The sequence below is a fragment of the Penicillium cosmopolitanum genome, assembly GCF_028827165.1.
Source record: "Penicillium cosmopolitanum strain IBT 29677 chromosome Unknown utg000005l:1.0-4006212.0:1.0-4009387.0, whole genome shotgun sequence".
NCBI lineage: Eukaryota > Fungi > Ascomycota > Eurotiomycetes > Eurotiales > Aspergillaceae > Penicillium > Penicillium cosmopolitanum.
This window is the reverse complement of record NW_026622675.1, coordinates 2,315,865-2,337,114: the sequence shown is the minus strand read 5'-3', so window position 1 is coordinate 2,337,114 and position 21,250 is coordinate 2,315,865. Positions and strand designations below refer to the sequence as shown.

General features: G+C 47.3%; 4 protein-coding genes across 4 annotated transcripts; 3 read left to right on the top strand and 1 right to left on the bottom strand.

Annotated features, from left to right (window-relative positions):
- Positions 1–115: 115 nt before the first annotated feature.
- N7509_003893 (HET domain-containing protein) lies at positions 116–2,439 on the top strand (the record flags this gene model as incomplete). The annotated part of the gene is made up of 2 exons (XM_056628530.1): positions 116–173; positions 551–2,439. 2 exons carry the CDS (start codon positions 116–118, stop codon positions 2,437–2,439), a joined length of 1,947 nt encoding a protein of 648 aa, XP_056491264.1.
- Positions 2,440–4,502: 2,063 nt separating this feature from the next.
- N7509_003892 (uncharacterized protein) lies at positions 4,503–5,345 on the bottom strand (the record flags this gene model as incomplete). Its single annotated transcript, XM_056628529.1, has 1 exon — positions 4,503–5,345. One exon carries the CDS (start codon positions 5,343–5,345, stop codon positions 4,503–4,505), a length of 843 nt encoding a protein of 280 aa, XP_056491263.1.
- A 538-nt stretch (positions 5,346–5,883) lies between these two features.
- On the top strand, positions 5,884–8,334 carry N7509_003891 (uncharacterized protein; the record flags this gene model as incomplete). The annotated part of the gene is made up of 1 exon (XM_056628528.1): positions 5,884–8,334. One exon carries the CDS (start codon positions 5,884–5,886, stop codon positions 8,332–8,334), a length of 2,451 nt encoding a protein of 816 aa, XP_056491262.1.
- A 6,708-nt stretch (positions 8,335–15,042) lies between these two features.
- On the top strand, positions 15,043–19,489 carry N7509_003890 (uncharacterized protein; the record flags this gene model as incomplete). Its single annotated transcript, XM_056628527.1, has 2 exons — positions 15,043–17,550; positions 17,612–19,489. 2 exons carry the CDS (start codon positions 15,043–15,045, stop codon positions 19,487–19,489), a joined length of 4,386 nt encoding a protein of 1,461 aa, XP_056491261.1.
- Positions 19,490–21,250: the final 1,761 nt, after the last annotated feature.

Sequence of the window (21,250 nt, the reverse complement as noted above, 5' to 3'; positions counted from 1 at the left end):
ATCCGTATCTCTTTCTTACCGCTTTCACTGCGTCGATACCCCTCCTTTTGACTTTCGCCCCCTGTGATATTGACCCCTCCCAACCAGCCTTGAGATCCATCATAACAGAATAACCATGCTTTGTGATAGATGCAAATCAGTGAAATTCGAGGTCTCCTCAAATGCTGCATCTGGTAAGAATAGTGCATTCTATGTCCTCCACAAGGATTACAACTCGTTTCTCCATTCAATTTCCAGAGGTTGCCATCTTTGCATTCTAATCAAGGGGCAACTTGATAGCAACCGTGACGTTTATGCTGATTGTGAGAATGACCCAATAATAAAACAATATTTGGGCACTACCAGAATTCACCCCTTTATTTCCAGTCAGTTCGAAGGATTTGTTGGTATATTGGTCGAGTTGCAAGGGAGCAACGCTCCCAGTCGCTGGAATCTTATTAGCCCAGCTGGGGTGGCGACACTTAGCGCCATAAATCCGCTTCCAGGTTCGGAATCGCATTCTAATTACATCAAATCATAGATTAAATTGACTGATCTCTTTTTATCTTAGAGCCCTACCTTAACGCCTGCCGGATTGAAGATGATCTTTCCAATACTGGTTCACAAGCACTAATCACTGACCGCGGCTTCACCGATGCGGACGCCGCTCAAAGAAACCATAATCTAATTGGTTCTTCGCATCAAACTGAACTGCCACATAAATATACTACCAAAGACCTACCGGTGAACGTCAATCTAGCATGCTTATGGATCAAGAATTGTCTTCAGAGTCACGAAAACTGCACGTTTGGTAGTAGACAAGAAAGCACGCTACTTCCGACGCTGTTGATCAACGTTTCAATTCCCGATCGACCCTTCCTGGAGCTAACGAGTGAAGCAACAATTGGACCTTACCTTGCTCTTAGCTACTGCTGGGGTAATCACAAGAACTTAAAGACCCTATTGAACACGAAAGATAAATATAGCAAGCTGCTGCCTATGGAAGAACTTCCAAGAACCGTCAAAGATTCAATTAACGTCACGCGTGTGCTGGGATTTCGCTACCTTTGGATCGACGCTCTTTGCATTGTGCAAGATGACGAGGAGATGCGAAACAAGGAGCTTGGCAGGATGGGCGATGTATATCGAAACGCATTGTTCACTATCTATGCAAAGCGAGGCCAAAGCTGCGATGACGGTTTATTTGAGGATCAAGACCCTCGTCTGTATCGTCCTTGTCAGCTGAAATGGCTAAAAACAACGGAACGGAAGACTGAAACATATGTCACTTTGACTTGCAGCCTACATGAAGTGAACCATCTCGAAAATCGAGGTTGGGTTCTTCAGGAGGAGATTCTCTCCTCTAGGCGGCTGATCTTTGGAAGGCAGATGTCTTGGGCATGCACGACCACCACTGCCTGTGAAACACATCCTGTTCCAAAGAAAGAGCATGATCCTTTGACAAATGAGAAAAGTGATAGTTTCAGCAAATTGCGTATGTGGTTACTGGCCCCGAATTTCATCCATGATACCCAAAGTGTCGGCTGCGGCTTGCCCGATAACGGCTTCGATACATGGTACGACATCGTTACAAATTACAGTACTAGAAAATTAACGTTACCAACGGACACTCTCCCTGCACTTTCAGGCTTAGCCACACAATTTTCGAGAAGGCAAAAGAGTACCTATATTGGAGGCCTCTGGAGAGAAGACCTTCAGGTAGGGCTAGCCTGGTATGTTGCTCTGAACGAAAGTTACCCAGGTCTGGTCACGGGGTCTACATCGAATAATAGACCTACCTGGTCATGGGCTTCTGTCGAGAATTTGCCCGTGAGATTTAGAGGTAGAGAACCTAATTCGACCCATCTTGCATATAAGGGAATCGAAGTCTTACAAGTATCCTGCCCCTCAAAAGAAAGCAATAATCCTTATGGACAGATATTTGCAGGGGCCCTTACATTGCGTGGCTCAATCAAGAAAGCAACATTATGCTACAATCCGGGATTTCTACAGAGAAACTATCTATCTGAAAAATTATATAGTGAAGAAGACAAACTCAACAGCCTTGCTCTCGCCGAGTACAAGATACGTGCCCAGTTTCCTGCGCTTCTCCTAAGGGCTGAAACAGAAGATGTTCTTGGAATGGCAGCACTTGATCGACCAGCCCCAGGTGGATCAGCAGAGTTCTCTGGCCAGCAGACAGTTATTTGTTCGCCACCAACCATTGAAAGAACGATGCAATATCCAATTTGGTGCTTGCTTCTCAGCGTCTTCCGCCGTTCGTCTTTTCTACTCTCTACTTGTCTCTTGTTGGACGCAGTCGATAAGGAAAACCTTGTCTACCGTCGACGTGGCATAGCTGTCCTTAAAGATACAGCATGGTCTGGGTTGGAAAGTCTAGACGTAGCCGACGCCAGTCTGACACATCCAGATTCGATAAAAACCATAAACGTTGAATAATAAGGCCAAGATCAAAGCTGATGATACAATTCCCTCGGATTCATATTGAATAGTGTTAAAAAGAATTAGAAGTGGACCACTATCTGATCCATTGGGCTAAGTGGAATGAACATATAGTTATCTTACATTTCTGGCTGAAGCTGGAATACAGCCAACATCAGCTAGTTCGATGAACTTTGTTATTACTATTCTGGGGTATCTCCACATGATTTCGACTCTGGGGAATTCAGAATCTACCCCACAGGACATCTCAGTGGTAGCTCGTTATACAGCATTGACCACCTTTTTTTCATTCCATCAATGAGAGAAAGTCGATATAATCTGATTGAAGCTAGTCCGTCGCACAATCCAGGGTCGGGCTAGGAGAGTACAAGGCGGTGGGCGTGCAACCGAGATTACTAGCTGTGGAGCATAATCTGACTTTCCTTCCCAGGCATCAACCATCGGGGCATGATAGGTATTGTCATCAAAAAAGGATTTTGGTCATGGCGGATATTCGATGAGTGTGGCCTAGGCAATGCTATACAGGCATTCTCAAAATCGCCTTGACCAATTTACACTGAGACACTCTCTCTTGGCCCCACTGCCAGGACCTTAGCGCAGATCTTTCATTGGGGCTGTAACGTGAAGTTGCGGCCCGCTGTAATGTGCCCCTTTGCTAGTACAGCCACAATTAATGTTCACCTATGTTCAACCTACATTCAAACCATCAGATGTATTCTTACGGAGGGCAGATTACAATACCATACAAGCCTTCATTACGTAGGACCGTCAACTTAGTGTGACCTACCCAATGAATGATTTGCGCTAATGTCTTGGCAGTGGGGCAGAGAAAGAGAGTCTCAGTGTAAATTGGTCAAGGCGATTTCGAGAATGCCTGTACGGCGTTAGCCAGTCATTCCTGATATCTAATAAGATCCGAAGCCGAAGCCGAAGCATGATGATAAGCAAAGGTGGAGATCCCGAAACAAAACCATACTATTAAGCCTTGCCTATCAACCTTGGCCCCAAGTGGACTCCAAAGAAGCACCAGGCGCTGAAGGGAGAAGTTGACACTTTGCCAATTCAAATGTTGTTTTATTTGTAATGTTTGTTGTCTTTGCATAGAACCTACTAGAAGTTCCGGGCTTCTAAATTGAGACTATTGTATCTGTCTTACAATAAAAAAAAGGATTTGGTACTATTACGGGTATGTACAGAACGGATCATTTACCACCTGTCATGTGATTAGGGTTCGAAAGAGCGTCTCAGTGTCGGCAGCATGGAAGCCGATGTCGGGCGCTTCTGTATACTTGAATCATGTCATGATAAATCAGTGCAGAGCATGGTGATGTTGTGCAGTACGGTACTGTAGTGCGCTGTACAGTAGCAATATTGCAGGTCCTTAACACACTTCTAATTCCTCACCTAGAATTGTCATACTCAAATTTTTCCCCTGGAAGTTCGCCACCAACATGGAGAGAAAGTCTATCCCCGTTTGTACAGTACGTCCCGTAACTGGTGTCACCACCTGCACTCATCGATTCTTTCTCGAACCCTAATTGCCAAGACACACTAGTCTATGTTAAGAATTGTTCCGGAGTATCCCTGTCAGTGGATCCTGTATGGTTTCGTACACAAATTCACCAGGGAAGATAGCGGGGTGTGTTGACTTCTATTTTCAATACGGCATGAACCTCAAGACCCCACCCTGATGCTCATGGTACGCGCAAATATTTAATCGACCTCGAGTGGTCACACAAAGAGAGCACCTAACCTAGCCCCTTTAAAGCATGAGAGAGATTCTTCACCTGCACTGTCTCGCCCAGCACCAACACCTCTTTCAGCGTGCTGTTGCTGCTGCTACTCAAGAATATCAATATGAAGTCAACGCAACTAGTTTTTCCGTCTGCACGCGTGGTAGGCGAGTAGGCAGCGCTTGTCATGGCGTATGCAGAGGTTGTCGACTCCGCATTTATCATAACAAACTCCAATTTTCAGGTTCCACTACCATTTGTACTAGATACGCCGAGAAATATCAATCTATATCGTGCTATAAATGTGCGATTAGAAGATCGAGATCACTATCCTGAATCAACGCCCGTATTCGAAAAGATGATTTCCTCCGGTCCCGCTATATACTTGTCACGGTCACCTTCGAGTGACAGATCATCATCCAGCGCGACCTCTATCATGTCTTCCATGTCGCTTTGGAGGTAACGAGGGCGATCATATCTCTCCCATCTTGCCTCTTTAGCTAGTGTTGCATTGTCAACACTTTTGCTTGACAGGAACCGAAATCGGACTTTGCGATACTGAACCGCGAAAATTTGCTCGCCTTGGGCCACAAACTGCCGTTGCAAGTCTTCCGCACGCCCACTAGACCCGGCCAGTCTAGGATCAGCGAGTTCGCCAAATGGCGCAACAACTCCTGTTGCCAACAGCGCACTCGAGATTGGAATAGCTAGATTACCATCCAGGGCCTTTTGTTCTCGTGATTGCTCGGCGATACGAGCATCCAAGACAGTATGGTAGCCAACTACAACATATATGTCCTCTCCCTCATCGATAGTACGCTCAATCCACTTCCGAACATCTTCCGATTTCACGATATCCCGGAACCACTGCCCATTGTTGTCTAAGTAATAGGTCTTCACTTGTTTCGTGTTGATGTGAATCGAGGTGTTCATGCGGCTTGACACGGTGGAGGAGAGGAATGCGGTGAGCTCAGAACCAAATTTACGTTGGTTCCTAAGAGAGTCAGCGCTGTCGTACTGGGTTGCAACTTTCTCGATAATGCTGAAAGTCTTCTCTAGTCTCGGATCAAGGTAATCTCGGTGAGGCTCATCAATATTGGTGACGAAACGTCCCAGCTTGATAGCGGACGGTGGTAGGAAAAACTGCGGGAGAAGAACACTGGATCGCATTTAAAAGGAAATCGGATATTCAAGGTGATAAAAATAGAATCAAGCAAATTGCGAGGCACAAGCGGGAATATGAGGATATATAGCTGGGAACTAGGCATTTTGGGTTGGTCTGTCAACCACGGAACCGGCCGCGCTATGACCCCCTGCGGCTGAACATCCTCGGGAGAGGGGTAGAATGACGTGGCGACATTTAATTGGAAAACTAATGGGACCCCGATTAAGTGGTTACATTTCCCGCAGGAAGCACGAGGTAAGCGACAGGCCCATCGAGAAAGCTAGTCTGTTGTTTATTTTCCACAAGATATGGACGCACCACTGTGGATCCAGGTACGGCTGAGTCCAGGCGGTAACTGCTTAGTCACAGACACTACTGCGTACTGATCTTCGACGTGTGAGTCTGCGTTGACAGTTGCATGCTGTACTAGGTATATACCCAGTTGCAAAGGCCTTTGATAATCTCAAATCTTGAAAAGATCACACTCTAGAAAACACGGACCTCTGAGACAAGCCCCAAAGTCGATACGAACGAACAGTACAAATGACTGACCTCGAAGAGGCGATCCGGTTGTCTCGCCAGGCGGTACAAGCCACTCCCAATGATCATCCTCAACTTATAGGGTGGCTAAACAACCTCGCAAATGAGCTCGAAAGCCGGTACGACCGAACAGGACAGATAGACGACCTCGAAGAGGCTATTCGAGTATCTCGCCAGGCGATTCAGGCCACACCTAGCAACCATCCCGAGATTACGTGGTTATTAAATAGCCTCGGAAATAAGCTTGGACGCCGATATGAGCGAAGAGGACTGATAGAAGACCTCGACGAGGTGATCCGGGTGTATCGCCAGGCGGTCAAGACCACTCCTGATGACTATCTTAATCTGATATGGTTATTAAGTGGGCTTGGAAACATGCTAGAAAGTCGGTACGAGCGGAAAGAACAGATGAACGACCTCGACGAGGCCATTCGAGTGTCCCGCTTGGCGGTTCAGGCCACGCCCAACAACCACCCCCTGCTTGCAGAGCTGTTAAACAATCTCGGAAATAAACTTGCAGGTCGATATAAACGAACAGGACAGATAGAAGACATCCAAGAAGCCATTAGGGTGTCTTGTCAGGCGGTTCAGGCCACGCCTAATAACCATCTTAGCCTTGTGAAGTTCTTAAATAGCCTCGGTTACCAGCTCGGAAGCCGATACGAACGAATAGGACGCATAGAAGACCTTGAAGAGGCGGTCCAGGTGTGTCGCCGCGCGCTTAAGATCACTGCTCATGACCATCCCAACCTTGCGGTGTTGTTGAACAACCTCGCAAGCAGACTGGAAAGTCGATACGAACGAAGAGGACAGATTAAAGACCTTGAAGAGGCGATTCTACTCTCTCGTCAGGCAGTCAAGACCACTTCTGATGACCATCCCAACCTTGCGATGTTATTAAATAGCCTCGGAAACCAAGTCGGACTTCGTTACGAACGAACAGCTCAAATGAATGACCTTGAAGAGGCGATCTGGGTATATCGCAAGGCGATCAAGACCACTTCTCATGACCATCCCAATCTTGCGGGGCTATTAAATAACCTGGGAGGCAGACTGGAAAGTCGATTCGAACTAAAAGGACAGATGGACGACCTCGAAGAGGCGATCCGGTTCTCTCGCCAGGCGGTGGCGGCCACACCTCATGATCATCCTAATCTGGCAATGTGGTTCAATAACCTCGCAAACATGCTTGAAAGACGATTCGAGCAAACAAGACAGAAAGAAGACCTCAGAGAGGCAATCCAGCTATCTCGCCAGGTAGTCCAGATCACCCCTGACAATCATCCTCAGCTTGCGTGGTATTTAAATAACCTAGGGACCAAGCTTGGACATCAATATGAACAGACAAGGCAGAAAGAAAACCTTGAGGAGGCAGTCCGATTGTCCCACCAGGCGTTTAAGGCCACAACATCACCTCCTTTGAGCCGGATCACGGCTGCAACTTTGGCTCTTCGACTCCTGATTGAGCAAGAAGATCATCATACCGGTTATACACTATCTGTTGAAGCTATTGAACTCCTGAAGCTCGTCAACAACAGGTCATTGACTTTACAGGACCAGCAATATGTTCTCTCGCATTTTTCTGGCCTTGCAACACAAGCCTGCTCTCTTGCCCTTCAAACTGGACAGCCCATTTTTGAAGCCCTACTATTATTAGAGAGCGGACGTGGCGTCATCCTTAGTCTTCTCATGAATGACCAGAGTGCCACGTCTCAACTAAAGATGGCCCAACCCGCTTTATGTGCCCTATATGAAAGTCTTCGCCTCGAGGTGAATACGCCTGTCGAGAGCACAAAATCCCAACCAGCGGATGAACCCAATCCTATAAGACGGCCAAAGGCTCTCAAGGAGCTCGAAAATTGCATACAGGACATACAAAACCTTCCAGGCTTCGGCTCCTTTCAACGGGGTCTCACAAAGGAGAAAGTGGAAACTGCTTCGAATGAGGGCAGCATTATCGTGGTGAATGTCACCATCTTGAGAAGTGATGCTATCATTGTCTCTTCAGCCGGATTTAGCTTGGTCCCTCTTCCTCAATTCGATGCTGTCCAAGCGCAGGGTTGGCTCGACAAGAAGTTGACTTCGCCTGGCGAACGTGGTGTGAAGAACAAAATTTATCTCCAATTTTTAGCCTGGCTGTGGCGCGAGTGCGTAAAGCCTGTCCTCAATGAGCTTGGCCATTATGCTCAATCCTCCCTTGAAGATCTCCCAAGGGTCTGGTGGATTGGCACTGGACTTGCTAGCTCCTTCCCATTTCACGCTGCGTGTGATATTTCTGCAGAACCGACCGAGAATACATTTTCTCGCGTTTTGTCTTCCTACACACCTTCGATAAAGGCCCTCTTAAACTCCAGAGAGCGGACCTCTACGTCTCCCTCATCAAGCAAATACCCTCTAAAGCTGCTCATGGTCACTATGGCCACCACACCCGGCGCTGATGACTTACCCGGGTAAAGGCCGAAAAATCTACGGTCTTGGGAGCACTTGGAACTTCCGTTCAAGTGAAAGTTCTCGACCAACCGGATTCCGCAAGCGTTATGCGCCAGATAAGCGAATACAATTTTGCCCATTTTGCCTGCCACGGGACGTCAGATTCATTTGATCCCTCTCAAAGTGGCCTACTACTGCAAACTGCCACTGCAAATCCGAGACAAGATATCCTGAGTGTTCTTAAACTCTGCGAAAATCGTTCTACGGACAGTGAAATTGCATACCTCTCTGCATGTTCGACAGCCGAGAATCAGGCAAATCGTCTGATAGATGAGGTCCTTCATGTTGTGAGTGGTTTCCAGGTCGCCGGGTTCAGACACGTCATTGGGAGTTTGTGGCCATCTGATGACAGGGTGTGTGCGTGGAGGTTGCGAGATCATTTTATGCTGAGCTTTGTCGGAACGGTGCTCTGGAGTACACTGAGAGAGCTGTCGCGATGGCACTTCATAAAGCGGTCTTGGTAGTTTCGACGAGTGATGACTATCGAAAACGGCCGTTACATTGGGCACAGTATGTCCACTATGGTGCTTGAGCATGGACCAGGGATGTCACTATTTGTACTATCTGGCATGTACCAAGTAAGCCCTTGGATCGTCACTTGGACACGGCGGGAGTGGGTGACAGGGAGCGACACCTTGCCAGATTCTCGAGGCCCACTCCAGCTCCTCGTGTTTGATTTGTTTGCATCTCTATGGAAAGTTCTGGCTATAATGGCTACTCTATACAGTGACGATACATAGAGTCATGCATACTTAGGAGTAAAATACCGTATGGATGAAATTATAGGAACATTAATACTTCGAGTCTATTCCTAATATGTTATAGTAAATCTTGGCATTAGGGTTCGAGAAACAATCGATGAGTGCAGGTGGTGACACCAGTTACGGGACGTACTGTAGTACGATGGTTAATATATCCAAAGGTGTAGATGAACGACAAATTACAGTACAGGTCTCCATAATGTATTTTGCAGGAATATTCATTGCTTTGCATGAAAGATTGAGTTGCAGCTGATTCTAAGAAATTATGAGCTCTGGTTTTACTGCAACATTCCTCTAATCGGGGGATAGATCTCACTGGATTGCAGAAGAGTATGGAAGTCTTATTTTTATGTGATACTCGGGCACAACTATCTGGGTCAACCACACATTGCTGGTCTCCCACATCATTCAGATGCTCTATGTTCTCAATGGTGGAGGTTGTGTATCCGAGGCCTGTAGCTATATTGCAAACAGGTGAGTCCCCAGTCTGACTTGTTAGTCACCTACTTTGAGAGAGGAAACAGGGGAAGTTTTACGAAGGCCCGAACCCCCAGATCCCAAAGTTCGAAGTGTATCAATGGAAATTTCTGGTACTGTAAGTACTTCCTATTAGAATGGAGTGGTTCGGAATATTGCTAGTGTAGTTCCTTCAAACAGCAGGTGATAGCTTGTCAATTCTCTTGGCTGCCAGTCTCCTCGAGAGATTCCGGCAACTGCTAGAAGCCAAACGATCATGGACTACATCAGCACTGTTTTTCCATGGATATTCAAGTTCCAGCAAGTGTAGTAGTCACAAGGTACCATATATATGGATCTATTTACATAGAGGAAGAAACATTGGTGAATCAAGACGCATTGAAATAATACAGGTAGATAGCCCATTACTAGTGCTGCATATGACCTAAAAAAGTCAACATCGTTGAACATTTATTAAGTTCGGAACTTCACTTTGCTGTACTGTACTTTAATACAGCATCAGAGAATCGTCTTAAACAGAGGCGCTCTGTTTTTAGCAGACTAGGTAAATCACGGTACTATTAAAACATTTTATATCTCCATGGTACTCATGCAGTGACAGAGAGCTATACAGTACACCTGGCAAGGCCTTTAAATTTTTGAAATGTCGTTTCAGATTAGCGCGTGTTGTTGCTTATATGTATAGTATGTGCTGGTATTTTGCTTTGCGCTGCTTCCCACTAATGTCGCGGTCCGTGACTGACGACAAGGATGTCTGCCCGCTATGTTACAGGCATTCTCAAGATCGCCTTGACCAATTTACATTAAGACTCTGTTTCTCTGCCCCACTGCCAAGACATTAGCGCAAATCATTCATTGGGTAGGTCACACTAATCCTACGTAATGAACCTTGTATGGTATTGTAACCTGCCCTCCGTAAGAATACATCTGATGGTTTGAATGCAGGTTGAACATCGGTTGAACATTAATTGTGGCTGTACTAGCAAAGGGGCACATTACAGCGGGGCGCAACTTCACGTTATAGCCCCAATGAAAGATATGCGCTAAGGTCCTGGCAGTGGGGCCAAGAGAGAGTGTCTCAGTGTAGATTGGTCAAGGCGATTTCGAGAATGCCTGTATCATGGGGGGAGATTCAAAGAAGGATTGGTGATGCGTTCAACGGCATACCAACTTTGGGAGGATTGGGAGATGAAAGAAGAAGTACGACTAATAGCACTTGACGGACCAAAACAGCTTCCACCACGTTGAATTTTGCGGAGGTATCACAGGGGTTTCGAATTCACGCTCTGTGAGAGCAGCATAAAATACCAACAGCCCGCAGGTCAGGGTAGGACTATACTGTGAGGTAGCGTAGATCTGTAACACTCGATTCAATCCAGCCGCGTCAATCATCTATCCGCGATAATTTATTGGTGGTTGAGTCTTGAAAGAGCTAAATGAAGCTAATTTTGAGAATTACTGTAAGGCTCCTACTGTACACTTATGAGAATGAACCCGAAGGTGGATCTCTTAGCCCGAGTTGAACTATTCTTACTACAATACAGTAGAGTACCATAAGGTAGTGGGGAATTCTACGGTAATTCCTCAAGAAATTGATGCATTAAAAATACTCGTAAGTATATCTTTTGTGTATACAATTTGGTACAGTATATCAAGTGTCTAGGCCATGTATCTCACGAGTTTTCTTTCGAGGGCGTAGGCTGGCACGACGTTCAAAGGCGGCAATCATATCTCTTGTCTCGGCACAGTCTCTTATTCCTGTCGGCATCAAAATTTCCAGTTGCATCTTGTAAGAATCGCCAGATCTGGCAAGGATGGTACACCCGGCTGGATTTTCTCGAATTTGAGATTTGAAAAAATGTTCAACGGCTGCAGATTGTTCTGTTTGCTGCTGAGTATCCGTAAGCGCAGCATTACTTTCAGAAGGGCTGCCACCTGGGCGATGAAATCTGACTCTCAGCGAAGGAATTCGTGGGAATGGTCTAGTATCCATGATCAATTCTTTGTTGGATGAGATTAGATACTGTTGGTCTTCGACGGGACTTTATTATGTACTATATATCACCCACAGTCGGCATGAAGAGCGAGTGATACTGAGAAGGAAGGCCTATCCTTTAATGACTACGTTCATAACTACTCTCAAAGTGGTGAACAGGTTTTCGAGGTATTATTTATTGCAGTCCACCTAATAAAGGCCGGCCCATCTCTAGGATCTGAAACCGCCCCCCCAGCAAAATATCGCACAGTTTATTATCGAAATTGACAATAATGAAATGGACTGGTGGCTTCAAAAGCTGGTTATGTGCAAGGTAGTGTATTATTCTCCTTAAATCTTTTATATGGTTGTTCTTCAGTGACACCTGCTAGAATACAAAGGGTCCCACGGCCTCCAACAATCAGGTCCATATTCAGGATTCCTCCAGAGGAACAAAAGCCCATAGCACCGCCAGAGCTAATTTGTCAGACTTGTCATCGTCCGAGGTCCAAAAAATATTATAGACGGCACAGGACTGATCCTCGATCCTTCCCACGAAATGGCAATTGCTCAAGAACCAGATGCATTCAAAGTCGGCGGAGATTGAGGAGGCATGATGATAGACACATGATAGCCGGAAGCATACAGTCGCCAAGATCTCAATCAGTCCTCAATGGGGATCATCAATATCCATTCCCAAACACAAGATGGACGAATACATATTATTCAGTATTCTCACCAGATCGCTTGTCAAGCGTCCTTGGCGGGGATATGGACGCGTCGGCTGTGCAAATGTCCCCACCATCGTACTACCAATCTCAGGCGGACTTTAGATACCGGACTGGCCTAGAAGCAGTCTACGAAATGGAATAAGCTAATTTATTATACTGTATGTACATGTATCATACTGCTTGTGAATGTAGTTCGTGAGCTTAGAACTGTTTTGAAAGAATGCTCAATTATCTGGAATTTAGGAGCGTGCTGTCTACCGACAGAATCCTATTGTCGCTATATCTGAGCTAGAAGTGTAATATTTTTTTTTCTTAGGACGTAAGTGATAGAGCGCTATCGTAGGATATCCGATAGGTAATATATCTTGTGCAAGCGTATTAAGTGAATTTATTCGCCAAAATTCGGGTTTTCAGTCTCGCCCTTTTCTCCAGATTTTTGATATTCAGAAATAGCTGTAATACACCGCATGGTTACAGTTATACTTTAGGCATTCGAGGCCTCGGAGTAACTATTTAGGTGCCTTCCTGTTCTTTGTCATTCTTACCTCTCCATACTCAGTATTCGTTGAATACTACATATTATTGATTGATCACCTCTAGTATCCTGGGCTGCTAAAATAACTAGTATCTGTCTATAAACTGTGTAATTTAAGCTTCGTCGTAAGCAGATTTTGTTAGAATCATTCCTTTGACTAAAGAGACAGATAAATTGTCAACCATATTAGCTATTAACGAAATCTCATACAGTAATATTCGAAATCAGATTTACCTCCACACTCTTCGGCTTTAACTCCCGAGCCCTAATTTGAAACACACTAACCGTATATGGTAATACGTCGATCCCCCTTGCTCTTAAAATAGAAGCTGTATGTTACATGACGCGAGTGGGACCTTGTCCTATGTAAATTACAGGAAACTACTATACATCCGATACCTCTCTACCCCTCTCCTCTAAGCAACAGGAATCTCCCTTTGTAAATGATTCTTGAGCGACGTCCTACACTACTTGCAATATGGCCCCGAGACTTACCCCTTCCAAGCTGCATCTCATCCGAGACATGATAGAGAGCCAGTCACTAACCACTACTCAAATGGCAGAAGAGGCTGAGTGCAGCAAGGTCATGATGATAAATATTCGCAAAAACTTGCGCCAGTTCGGCAGCGTCCACGCACCCCCAACTCGCATAGGTCGGAAACCAACCGTAACCCCGCTAATGATCGACGCGCTCTGCGACCACCTGTCGGAAAAACCGGGCCTATACCTCGATGAGATGGCTGTCTTCCTCCGGGATGAGTTTCGCACGATGATCACAACCTCTAGCATCAGAAGAGCCCTAGTGGCCAAAGGTTGGTCTAAAAAGACGGCCCGACAGCATGCGAAGGAGCGTAATGCCGATTTGCGAGAACTTTATCTACATAATTTGTCAGATTTTCAGTCGTATCATCTAGTTTATGTGGATGAATCTGGGTGTGATAAGAGGGCTGGGTTTAGGCGGACAGGCTGGTCACCACTTGGCGTGGCCCCTTTGCAGGTATCACAGTTTCATCGCGATCAGCGATATCAGATTCTACCTGCGTATGTGCAGGACGGGATCGTCCTCTCGCGTGTATTTCGCGGTGCAACCGAAGGTGCTGTCTTCGAAGACTTTTTAGCTCAGCTTCTTCACCACTGCAGACGATGGCCCGAGCCTAAATCTGTTGTGATAATGGATAATGCGTCATTCCATCATTCAGAACGGGTCTCGCAGATGTGCGCGGACGCGGGGGTGAAACTGGTATATCTGCCCCCCTACTCGCTGGATTTGAATCCGATCGAGGAGTTTTTTGCTGAGCTGAAAAGCTTTATCAAACGTAACTGGAGTTACTACGAAGTGGATCCCGATCAAGGGTTTGATGTTTTTCTTGCATGGTGTATTGACACGGTCGGTGCAAAGCAAGAGAGTGCTAGAGGCCACTTTCGACACTCGGGCTTGAAGATAGACATCTGCGGAACTTGAACACAATTTTGCGTTAACTAGCACTTTACAGTGATGGTGGTGGATTTCACTTACCCTGGTCTCTCGTCTCAACGGTTGATTATAAACCTCACTCACTAGGCTGATAACGGATTCGTTTTTGATCTAGTTGGCTAAACCAACTTCAACGACGATATGCAGGCTACCTCAACTATATTTATTCCTGTCCGTACATGTACATTGTCCCACTTCCTGGCAACGAACGTAGAGCTCGGCACGACCTGCCGTGGCCTAATTTCCGCTTCCATTGTTAGGCTGTCTCGTGGCGCGCAGCTGCGGAACTGTTAGGAAAGTGCAAGTCTGGGTTCTATAATCGTTGCGGTCACGCCGTCAACTTGAACAAGAAGCTGATGAAATTGCGAAGGTCACCGCAGCATGCGAAGATGGGTCTGGGTCAGATCGGGCCGTCTATTAATCCTGTCACCTAACCAAAGCTGCGACCAATTTCGTCTGTGGTCCCTTGGTAAAACTCATAATATTCAACTTGGACATGCAGGTAAGTTTAAGCTTAGTTCACTATTTCAAAGGAATGCATTTCTTTCAGCTGGTCTTCAGTGCAGAGTAAGTCCAATACGTATTAATTGCCCATCAAAAGCAAACATCCTCTAGTCGGGGCGGTGTATATGTAATGCTCTCTACCCCGCTTTCTTCCCCACGATTCTGCCTAACATCCTCAATTCTCAGAATCAGTCTGACAGTTCATCCGGTCAGCCATGGTCCGTGAAAAATTGAGACGATTCTTTCGGAAGCAACACTCAGATGAGGACGACCTGAAGAATTTGAAGTTTGTACAGGGAAATCAATTTGTGGATGATTCGTCGATCCACCATGTATCCGCTTCTACCACGAAACCAGATCTGTGGCAACGTGCTTTTGATGAAATCGAGCCCAAAGAACAACAACTTATCCAGTCTATATTGATACCAAAATCCTATAAACATCTAGACTCCAGTGATATGAACACCGATCCCGGTGTTATGGACCGTTTAAAGGCACTGAATGGTGTTGTCGAAACCGTGAAGACCCAATATGAAATCGACCAAGGAAAATCGAGGATTAAAGAACCAACTCGAAAAATCATCAAGGCTGTTCTTAGCTTTAAGGAACTTATCCAGGCAGCCGTGGCATTTGATCCGACAGGACATGCAACCAGCGTCTGGGCAATTGTGTCTTTGGGGTTGACGGTATGCTTGTATTTTTCTATTCCAAATATACAAGCCCAATTAACTAACAGATACGGCTTTCAGATGACGCAGAACTATCGCAGTCAGAAAGTAGCTTGGCTGGAATCTTGCGCATTCCTCGCAGAAATCCTCACCCGATATGGATTTGTGGAGGGGGAATATCAAAAGGACCCGAGTACCGATCAGCATATTGAGACGGCTCTCGTTCAGGTATACGTCGCAGTTTTGACTTTCGCTGCCCAAGTCCAGTCACTTTATGACCGCAGCCGTGTCGTCTTCGCTTGGAAGAGCATCTCCGGAGATAGTCTTTCCGATCTCCAAAAGTCCATTGATGACGCAGAGTCACATCTGGGCCAATGGCTTGAGATAGTTGACCGGCGTGAACAGAGAGACAGGAGAACACAGCTTCTTGAAAAGGCGGACAGAATACTGACTAATATTGATAAAGTGATGGAGTCACTTAATGAACTCAATAGCAAGATGGTCCTTGTGGAGCTCAAGATTGCAGAGGAGGCTCACTACAACGCAAATACCGGAGAGGAGTATCAAGAATGTCTACAAGAGACTCGAAAAGAACTCCTTCAGGACATCAAGAGCTGGGCTACCCATCCAGATAAAAAATCTGTGTTTTGGCTGCAGGGTATGGCAGGAACGGGAAAGTCCACTGTGTCGCGGACAGTGGCTCGGTGGTTAGACAAGGAGGGCTTACTAGGTGGCAGCTTCTTCTTTAAAAAGGGTGGAACAGACCGAGAAGACGCCAAACGACTCTTCACCACCCTCACCAAACAAATCCTTGAAAGACTACCTCATCTTCAGGAACCAGTAAAGAGGGCAATCAAGGAAACGCGTGGTATTGGAAGCAACAATCCACATGAACAGTTCAACGAATTGCTTTTTAAGCCACTCAAGAACCTCGATCTTGGATTGAAGTCGCCACTGATCCTGATCGTTGTTATCGATGCCCTAGATGAGTGTCAAGTGCCAGCTGATGTCGTGGCTTTTCTTTCAACGTTACCTAAACTGAGCGACTTGACACATGTCCGACTGCGATTCTTTATCACCAGTCGGCCAGAACCAACAGTCATCAAAGGGTTTCGACCGATTGTTCATGATGAGATCATCCTTCATCAAATAGAGAAGTCGATTATCGAGCATGATATAGCAATTTTCCTCCGGGAAAGACTAGGGAGGATCAGAGATGATCACGGTCTACTGAAAAGCTGGCCCGGAGAAGAGAATTTCACGGCTTTAGTCGACATGGCTGTTCCTCTATTCATTTATGCCGCGACCATATATCGATTCCTCAATTGTGAAGATGAACTGCCAAACGACCGATTACAAGCAATATTGTCCTCACACTTGACTGACGGGATGGATAACATTGACAACGAGTATTCAAAGTTAACCGGTATCTATCTCCCAGTTCTGAAGCACATTATATCGCAGAAAGGGCCCAAAGAATTAAGATCCTGGATGAATGACTTTCGCCGAATCGTTGGTGCTATCGCTCTTCTCTTCAGCCCACTCTCATCTATCTCCCTGGCTGGACTCATTTGTTTGGACCAAATGAAAGTCCAAAGCAGACTTAATACTCTCCAGTCGGTGGTGTCAGTGCCGAAAGACAGTGATGCCCTTGTTCAGCTTCTTCATCTCTCATTTCGGGAATTTCTAGTTGACCATTCAGCATCCGCCGAGTTCTGGATTGACGAACGGGCAGGTCATATACAGCTTGCCGAAGATTGTCTTGACTGTATGAATCGAGGATTAAAGAGAGATATATGTCGTCTGTCAAATCCGGGCGTACGGAGGCATGATATCGGAAAGGCAGTCTTTGGGAATCATGTTCCACCCGAGCTTCGATACGCATGTCGCTACTGGATACGTCATCTAGGGAACGGTGATGAGTCTGTCATAAGCTGGAGACTAGTAGAAGACTTCTTGAAATTGCATTTTTTGCATTGGTTAGAAGTGATGAGCCTTCTTGGATGGGTTTCAGAAACGATTGGAAACATAACAGCTTTACAGTCCTTGGTAAAGGTGAGTGACATTGGATTGGACGCAAAATATCGATGCTGACTAGCAGGTAAAGTCACCTCAGCTAGCTGTCTTTCTCGAAGATGCAAAGCGATTCATTCTCAAAAATCGCCAAATAGCCGACGAGGCGCCCCTTCAGGTCTATTGCGCAGGACTTATATTTACCCCTCAAAAGTCAATAATTCGGAGAGAGTTTAATCGAGAGTTTCCCACCTGGATTTCCCAGTTTCCAAGGATTGAGGAAAATTGGAGTGCAGAATTACAGGCTCTTGAGGGCCACTCGGACTGGGTTCAATCGGTCGCCTTCTCGCCCGATGGCCGGCTGCTGGCGTCTGGCTCTTACGATAAGACCGTACGGCTCTGGGACCCGGTGACGGGCGACCTCCAGCAGACTCTTGAGGGCCACTCGAGCTTGGTTTTTTCGGTCGTCTTCTCGCCCGATGGCCGGCTATTGGCGTCTGGCTCTGCCGATAACACCGTGCGGCTCTGGGACCCGGTGACGGGCGACCTCCAGCAGACTCTTGAGGGCCACTCGAGCTCGGTTCAATCGGTCGCCTTCTCGCCCGATGGCCGGCTGCTGGCGTCTGGCTCTGCCGATAAGACCGTGCGGCTCTGGGACCCGGTGACGGGCGACCTCCAGCAGACTCTTGAGGGCCACTCGAGCTCGGTTCAATCGGTCGCCTTCTCGCCCGATGGCCGGCTATTGGCGTCTGGCTCTTACGATTACACCGTGCGGCTCTGGGACCCGGTGACGGGTGACCTGCGGCAGACTCTTGAGGGCCACTCGAGCTTGGTTCTTTCGGTCGCCTTCTCGCCCGATGGCCGGCTGCTGGCGTCTGGCTCTTACGATAAGACCGTGCGGCTCTGGGACCCGGTGACGGGCGACCTCCAGCAGACTCTTAACACACATGCAATCGTCGACGATCTCGAATTCTCGCCCGATGGCCGGCTGCTGGCGTCTGGCTCTTACAATAAGACCGTGCGGCTCTGGGACCCGGTGACGGGCGACCTGCGGCAGACTCTTGAGGGCCACTCGAGCTCGGTTCAATCGGTCGCCTTCTCGCCCGATGGCCGGCTGCTGGCGTCTGGCTCTTACGATAAGACCGTACGGCTCTGGGACCCGGTGACGGGCGACCTCCAGCAGACTCTTGAGGGCCACTCGAGCTCGGTTCAATCGGTCGCCTTCTCGCCCGATGGCCGGCTGCTGGCGTCTGGCTCTGCCGATAAGACCGTGCGGCTCTGGGACTCGGTGACGGGCGACCTCCAGCAGACTCTTGAGGGCCACTCGAGCTTGGTTGAATCGGTCGCCTTCTCGCCCGATGGCCGGCTGCTGGCGTCTGGCTCTTACGATAAGACCGTGCGGCTCTGGGACCCGGTGACGGGCGACCTGCGGCAGACTCTTGAGGGCCACTCGAGCTTGGTTTTTTCGGTCGTCTTCTCGCCCGATGGCCGGCTATTGGCGTCTGGCTCTTACGATAAGACCGTGCGGCTCTGGGACCCGGTGACGGGCGACCTCCAGCAGACTCTTGAGGGCCACTCGAGCTCGGTTCAATCGGTCGCCTTCTCGCCCGATGGCCGGCTGCTGGCGTCTGGCTCTGCCGATAAGACCGTGCGGCTCTGGGACCCGGTGACGGGCGACCTGCGGCAGACTCTTAACACACATGCAATCGTCGACGATCTCGAATTCTCTCGGGATGGCTCATACGTAACCACCAACTTAGGCATCCTTGTCGTTCAGCCCGGCCACAAAAATGACGTTTCTCTTTCAACCTATGCGTGCCTGCCAATCTTCATTGAGCAGCAACAATGGATCAACCTGGACCGCAAAAATGTACTATGGCTTCCTCCTCACTTTCGGCCTAGCTGTTCCGCGGTCAATAGGAACTTACTGGCCTTAGGACACGCATCAGGGCGGGTTACTTTTCTACGATTTCGTCTATAGCAGAATTCGATGCTTTCTATTCTCAATCTTCTCTCTATTTTCTAATCTCTTTGTAAAAGAAGGGCCTGGGAGAGAAGCGAATTTTATATCCAACTTCCTGCTAATAGAATGTTCCGCCAAGTTCCACGAGGCTCCAAAGCCACAGCGCTATATTGCTGAGTGGGCGACTCGACCAGGCCTGGCTGCGCAGCAGGAAAGGGTGCAGTACCGTACCCGCCAAACCCCACTAACCAACACTCAATTCTCGGACTAAGGCCTTTGGCAGTAAAGAATTTGTGAGTGTAAATTATGAAGGTGGTTTTTCACTACTCTGTACCTAAGGTTATCTGGGATAGAATTTTGCTTGAATGTGTTGGAGTTATTTAATTTTGTCTAAGAACCCTCACAATTCAAATAGGCCAAATCGCACACCCTGTGAACAAAATTGAGGGATAAAGGGACACTATTCCAATTAAAGCAGCTGTGGACCGCATTGTCTAACACTATCGACTAAACACAAAAATGATGACGCCACCCAAACGCCCACCTTGCTCGTGCTAAATTATTTCATAAATAGGGATTGCTTTATTAACGCTTTCGACCCAGCGCTGAATGTCTTGTACGAACCGGCAAGCAATACCTATTTCTATACCTTTGCCAATGAAGAACTCCGGGTCTTGATCCTGATAGACCTGCTCGAGATCAAGGCCATTCTCGAGCATTAGATCACAGACTTGTCGGAATGCAGCCTTGAGGGTGTCATCAGTTACATTAGTTACCTGCCACTCACTATATTCCTTGACCGCTTCATCTCTGGGCCCTGGATTATCGAGTGAGCTTATAATCTTCCGGTGAGTATCCGTCTGGGTGGCAGGAATGTCAAACCCAGTGGCGGCAGACTGTGATGGATGGACATTGATATTGATAGGAGGATAGGGTACTCCGTTTCCGATAATATGTCCTCCTTTGCGACTGGTCTTGTCCAGTCTCTGCTGTTCTTCCATGTACAGCTCTTCACGTACTATTTCTGGCACATCCTTATGGCCGTCTAGCGCCCCACCTTTTTCGACGTAAGTAACGAGGCGCTTTAGATGGTGGGTTTTCAGTTGGTAGTGCTTTTTCCCGCTGGGTCAACCCAGCAATAGGGACCTGAGGGGCAAGTTGTAGAATCGCATCGCATTAGATTATAGACGCTACGCCAGGTAGGTTTTTATCCAGAAGCGTCCTGCTCCGCATCAAGCTGTGCGTCTCTCTCTTCGAGCATCCTTGTTGTGACTGAGGACTTTCCTCTTTTCTCCCCTTTCCGACCAGCGGTAGGGGGAGAGTGACGTTCGTCTACGTGGTTGAAACAGATCTTTAACGTAAGTTTCTTGCCTCGAGAGAACAGTCCTGACCACATCAGAAGCTGCTTCTCGATAGCCGTCCAGATAATGTCGGTATTGTCAAATCGTTTAGTCAAATTGCGCTTGGTACGGTCATTAACTGAAACGACAATGGCAATGTCGTCAGCTGTCACTCGACGATTGTGGGTAACTTTTCTTCGCAAAACCTTTTCTAGTTTTTTCTCCAAGAATAGCTGTCAGAAGGCGCTCGGGGCTAAAACGAGGTCATCCTCTGTATCCTTTGCCACCCGATTATTAACAGTCACTCGCCACTCAATACGATAGTGGATGCAGGTCGGTGGATCCTGGTCGTATACTCTTCCTTCCTCCCATTCAGACAGTCGGATCAGCCTAAGAGCATCAGGTTGGGACCGATTCTCAATAACAGATGGAGAGGGAC